This window comes from Charadrius vociferus, unplaced genomic scaffold (genome assembly GCF_000708025.1).
Source record: "Charadrius vociferus isolate BGI_N301 unplaced genomic scaffold, ASM70802v2 scaffold459, whole genome shotgun sequence".
Taxonomy (NCBI): domain Eukaryota; kingdom Metazoa; phylum Chordata; class Aves; order Charadriiformes; family Charadriidae; genus Charadrius; species Charadrius vociferus.
In genome coordinates, this window is record NW_009650249.1 from 2,546,057 (window position 1) to 2,552,322 (window position 6,266).

The window sequence follows — 6,266 nt, forward strand, 5'->3', positions numbered from 1 at the left end:
GGGAAAGAGGGTCTCCTACAGCAAACCACCTCTGGCTGTATTGGTGGTGGTCTGAACGGACAGGTCCAGTCAGATGGATGGGTCCAATAGTCAGAGGGACAGGTCCGATTTTTCCCAGCTGCCTAAACCTCAGTTGTGAGCGTCTAACACTCGTGTAACTGCCCACTGCAAATATCTGCAGTGAAGTGAGTTGCATCTCACCTGAACTGAGTTCGCGGGATGGCATTGTGCCATGCTGGGTCCTGTCATATTGCACAAAGACCATAAATAAGTGGTTGAAAGAGAAACGAGATAAAGAAAAAAAAAGGTGTGAATAAGATTCAGACTTCACATGGGGAGAGAAATTAGTGAAAACTTGGGGTGGCTCATACAGGGCTAGAGAGATTTTTCATCCCTGAGAATAAAGAGAGAATATAATTTTAAAAGCAATTTATTCACACATTTCTGTGCTTTGCTATGTCAGTTGCACGGTATATTTTCTACTCTTTAACTCAAATTGAGTGAAATCCATGACTTATGTTATGCAAAAGGTCAGAGTAAATCAGTAGTTCTCACCCAGTGGGTTGCTGCTCCCAGTCACATCATGAAAAGCAATTAGTGAAAAGAGCAGAAAATTGCGACACACTGTATAACTCTAAGAAAAGCACTTTGCTCCACTATTCATGCAACCCATACTGCTCAAGGTCAGGAATTCTCTGTCAGCCACTCAAAACACACTCCAATCATTCTCGCCTTTTTTACTCGTCCTTTCATAGTAACCTTATAGGTGCATGTGTGTATGTGTGCGTGCATGAACGTTTTCTACCTTCAATAAAAGTTCATCAACCTGAACAGTTCTGGAAATGCCAGAGTAGATGATGACAGTGTTCCTCTGCTACCTGCTCCCAGCAAGGTAGCTCCGTTTGTTATCTGTCCTGCAAGCCCAGGGAGGACTTGAACAATGCATCGCTCATGTGCACTGCCATTTTTTTCCCCTTAACTCTTGCTTACTGGAAGCTGTGGCAAAAAGGGTCGAAGCCCTGGAGAACAAGATCATCTAAATCCCCAAACAATATTATTTCCTTCCTTCCTAATGTAGCAAAACTAGAACTCCTTCACTTGTAACGGAGGGCAGCTCAGCCACAGTACTATGGCCAGCTTGTATTTTTTTTAAAGAGTCTAGTCTACCTGCATCTGTTTAAAAGGGAAGAAGTATCACAGTAGAGCAGCGCACTGTGTGTGGCAGAGGTAGACCACGCTAATGTTTGTTGCATCGTATAGAGTGCATATATTAAAAAAAATGGAAATATTTGTTTTTGATTTAAAGCTTAATATATATGTGTGTGTGTTAATAAGTACTTGATTACGAGTTCTGTGAATCCTCGCTGTGTTCTTCTGCATCTTTTGTTTCTATGCATGAAATAATTTAATTTAAAAGTCAAAGTGACTTAAAATCAACTCAGATGCTGAGTGTAAAACGTCAAAGCCGCTGATCAGCTTATTATTTTAAGCATGACGCATTTGTCAGTAAGTAGGCAAAATATATTCATGATGTCTGAGTGTGTGTTGCAGACAAGATAGGATAGGATGCTGCTGGTAGTTGGTTTATCTATAGCTGCTGTACAATATAAAAAGAAAAACATCTCAGCTTTCCTAGCTAGCGAACGCTCTCATGATGTCTCAGTGAACCAGCACCCGAGCTAGACCCATTCTGGGTGAGTCCTGACAATGTGCAATGAGCCAGCGGCTGCGGCTCTGTGTAAGGCAAGGCGGTACTGATCGCACCGACCCCAGGAGATGTGCCCCTGCTCCTCAGCTCTCTGGTCTTCTCACCCTCAACTGAAGCTACGAGGTGTCACCAGCACCTGCAACCCAGAGAAACTGCTGCTGGAGCTGCTGCCGACGGAAGTGATGCCTTCATCACCAGAAGCTCACAAGCTCCTTCCTTATCCCACACCTCTAAGCACCTTCAAAGCCAGTAAGTTAATCTCAACACCTTTCAGACTCTTGTGATTCCCAGCACTGGCAAGGCAAAAAAGCAACGTGGGCTGGAAGTCTCTCATGCTGCCATCTCCTACAGCTGTAGTCTGGCTAGGCGTGGAGTGAAGAGTCCGCGTTTGTTCGTGGCACGATGGTGCACCATTGAACGTGAGCACAAAGGGTTGGGTTTAGAGGGGTTTTTTATTTTTTGTATCAAAATGTTTATACTTGAGACTATGTGAAAAGCTTTTCGGAATAACTTGGCCTGTTCAGAAATGTCACCATAGCAGAGGTGTTTTGGGTGAATATTAAAAGTTTGCTGAAAATTTTAAGAGCCAATTCAGCCTATTTCTTTGTACAAGCTTTGCTGTAGTTGCCTGACAATGCCACCTCTTTGTAGTCTTGTTAGTGGGTAGAAAAGCCTCCATCTCATGTCACCTTTTATCTCAATGCAAGAGAAGAAACAGGTCCATAGAGAAACCGAGACCTTTCTCTCAAAACAAAAAACTTCTTTTATGACAAAAATAATTTGTTATACTCTTTGACTTGCAGGAATGAGTCAACATGTTTCCAAACATCAGCTCAAGGACCACAGTCAGTTCTTGATAGCAAACCTCGTCCTCAGTGAAATCTTGTGTACCCCAGACTCCAGAGTAACCCCTACCAACTCCTGAATTCTAGGGATAAGATTTCTGTTGTCTAATTTTACACATAAAATCTAGACATCTAAGATTGAGCTTCACATGTTAGATTTGTTTCTCAATAGAAATAGATACCACAGGGTATGCTGGTCAGGATTATCTAATGGGCACGTTTTAGTGCAACAAAGCAGCACCTGAGCCTGTTTCTCTTTATAATGACTCCTGCAGACTTAGGCAACTAACTTTTAAACACCTCACCCAGGGCAACCGCATCACCTCTGCTGCCATCCAAGGAATCTTTTCCCTGGTTACGTGGAATAACTTTCCATCTTAAAGGTAGTATATTTATAATGGGGGAAAAAAAAACCTCCTCAGTAAGCAGAAGCAAAGAAGCTTCTGCATGCTCTGGTTCTCAACTTCTTTTTATGAAGGACTATCAGCAGCTGAGCTCCTCACCCAGTGCAGAATCTCACCTTGCTGTTGAATCACATTGCGTATCAGCACAGTGTTATAACCAATCAGTAATTACAGGAGGCTTGTAACAGAGATGGGGACAGACTTTTTAGCAAAGCCTGTAGCGATAAGACAAGGGGTAATGGCTTTAAAGCAAAAAAGGGGAGATTCAGCCTAGATATAAGGAAGAGATTTTTTATGAGGCTGGTGAAACACTGGAACAGGTTGCCCAGAGAGGTGATGGATGACCCATCCCTAGAAACATTCAAAGTCAGGTTGGACAGGGCTCTGAGCAACCTGGTCTAGTTGAAGATGTCTCTGCTTATGGCAGAGGGTTGGAACTAGATGGCGTTTAAAGGTCCCTTCCAACCCAAACCATTCTATGATCCTGTATTCATGCTGACACAAAGCGTTATACAAACAAGTTATGGAAAGGACTGGTGAGGAAGCAAGTGAGTAGAAATCGAGGAGGTGGGTGTGAAAATAAGGAGGAACATACAGGGCTGTGATGGTTCATCTCCTTGAGTCAGGAATAATGGATCCATAATGGTTGTGGATGAGAAGACCCGGAGGTCCAGCAGTTGATCAAAAAACTTTTGCTGTATCATCTCTTCGCTGTTGCTTAACAAGTTGTTGATCCTGTTGTCTCTCCCTGTTTGAAACCAGGCTTCAAGTAGAGCCCAGAAAACATCAAAAATGATTTAAATATTTCACAGTTCTCTCCATGGCCCCTACTGGCTTCACTGAGTAACAGACTGGGACTGGGCTCAAAAATCCTTCCAGCACCACATGACCAGGGATGAGTCAGAGGGGTCTTTTCACCAGGAAAAGAGATAACAGCAATTCCTGGCCAGAGCAAAATCCAGGAAGCAACTGGGCTTTGAGAAATGCAGAGGGATCCACACAAAGCACAGCTCAGGGCTGGAAACCTCACTGCTTGTCAGGCTGATCTCAGATGCCGAGGTGGGGATGAAGCCATGGGTGTAGCCAGGAGCCTCATTTATTACTCTCAGAAATGAGATGAGACTCCAGCTATGTTGAAACTGTTGTCTTGTGACACAGGGTTTCAATGAAAACAGAACTTTTTGGCCAGTAAAGTTACTGTTTCTGTCATGTTCATACAGCCTAGTACTCATCTGGTCCTCATGGAATACATGGTTTAATGTAATGTCCAAGTTCCCTGACATATTTCTGGACTTCTTATTCTTTACTCCATTTTTCTCCTTTTCCATTTTTTTCCATGTCTCTTCAATCTAACAGCTGATAAGAGGCAATTCACTTCCATCTGATAAGATGATGACAGCATTATTTTTTCTTTCATTTTCAACTATAATCAGTTTGACAATAATGGAAATGAGCTCCTGTAGTTAATTTTCTTATATGCCTATTTGTTCTTTAAATGCCTTGAAAGTAAAATTTAATAGTCTCAGGAACTAAAGGATGGATTTGATTTTAATTCCTGTCATGGCACCCACGGAAATGTCTACATGATAAGATATTACTATTGTCATTCTGCAGTTTAAGCCTTCTGCCTGACTTTTTCTGGTAATGGAATAAATTCCTGTAAAGCGAGGGCTGGATGTTCACCTCCACAGAAAACGGCATCCGTTCAGCCTGCTTTGCCCATTGCCAGTTTAATCCAACAACTTCCATAAAACTCAATGCTGTTCATGTATTTGGGGAGCAGAACAATACCCAGCCCTTTCTAGGGAGGCTGATCCAGGCAGGACCATGCCTAGGGGCTAGGGACTCAAACTGGGATGAGAAGGGCATTGCTGCTTCAAACTGCTGCAAGCCACCTCGAGGAAGGACCCAGGGACGTGGTGTCTTCCTAAATCACCAAGTTCCTTCTTTCAGAGCAATACTGCTGGATGCTGCAAAGAAACGCCCCTACATGCAGACAGAGCAGCTCTTGTTTCCAGTCTTTATAAAATTATATGTTATCTTTTCTAGAGTTTATCTGTCCGTTTGCCCCTCCATCCATCCATCCACCCAATCCAATCAGTCAAGTAGCAATCTCCATATTTCTCTATACTATGGTCCTGACTCATTGGAAACCTCAATCCAAGTTAACCTTTTGGCACCGCCAGATCTACTTCACACAGCAAAATCCTCCTCAAGAAACACAATAGAGGAATGGGCCATAAATGGTGGGAGGAGGCCTAAAAGGCAAGACTCCAAGTACTGTCCCATGTGATCACGTCGGGGGCACCAATTTGCCGCGATTGAGAGATGGGACACAGCTTGATGCAAGTGAAATGTCAATTTATTGTACACAACCACATGTTTATATATGTTTTCATTAGCTGCGTGTTTCAAACAGATTGGTTCTTTTAGCTAAACATCGCCCGTTCGGCAACCCCTGATTGGTTAGTAACAAACAAAGGGCACTTTAAGTAAGTTTTCGCAATCAGCAGTTAAGCCTTCATTGTACAACTTTGTTACTTCTCCTTCGATACCGTCTGCTCCTCTTTTTAACATCTTATCTCGGTATGACTCATCAGTCAACATTTTGTCCGTAGTTTTCATTACTCTCTTTGTCCTCCCAGGGTTTGTGGCCTACAAGTTCCAGCACGGCCCTGTCTATCAATTGGACAGTACTTGGAGTCTTGCCTTTCAGGCCTTGTCCCACAATAAATAATTTGCATGTGTAAACAGAAAAGAATGCTTTTCCAGTGCTCTGCAGAGGCAGGAGGGCCAAGATATATTGTCAGGCATAGAATTGCTTCTGTAACTAATATTTTGTTTTGTGTTACACATAAAGCAGAACTAAACTAATTAACAATTATTTTTCCTCCCTTCTCACTTCTCCTGGCTTAAAACAACAAAAGAGCTCTTGCATCTCCAAAGTCAATTAGTTACTGGGCTAGAACATAGGCTTTTGACATTATAATTAGACTTCATTAATGGATCGCCAACGGCAGCAAGATGGAAACCTACTAGATGAGCCTCTCTTTGCATTTTCTTTCAGCTAATTACATGCTTATCTTGGAAATAAAAGATGCTGCACACAAGGGGAAAAAAAAGCACTTATATGTCCCAAATTGTGAAGTAGATGGGCTTATAGTGAAAGCATCCTTGCTGGAGGTTGGAAAATGGTTCTTCTGCAGACACAGAACTTTTTTCACCCTCTCTTTGCTGCTGCATCCTACATATGACCAGTCTTTCTCACCACGTTGCCACCAAGTCCCAAATTCCTTTAGATCTTTTGGC

At 42.6% G+C, this 6,266-nt stretch overlaps 1 protein-coding gene across 1 annotated transcript in view; it reads left to right on the forward strand.

Annotated features, from left to right (window-relative positions):
* MATN1 (matrilin 1, cartilage matrix protein) overlaps positions 1–1,271 on the forward strand; it is a 21,585-nt gene extending 20,314 nt beyond the window's left edge. The window contains exon 8 of the mRNA XM_009893008.1: positions 991–1,271. Within this exon, the coding sequence (XP_009891310.1) occupies positions 991–1,040 (50 nt within the window). The 3' untranslated portion in view covers positions 1,041–1,271. The remainder of the gene's footprint in view (positions 1–990) is intronic.
* Positions 1,272–6,266: the final 4,995 nt, after the last annotated feature.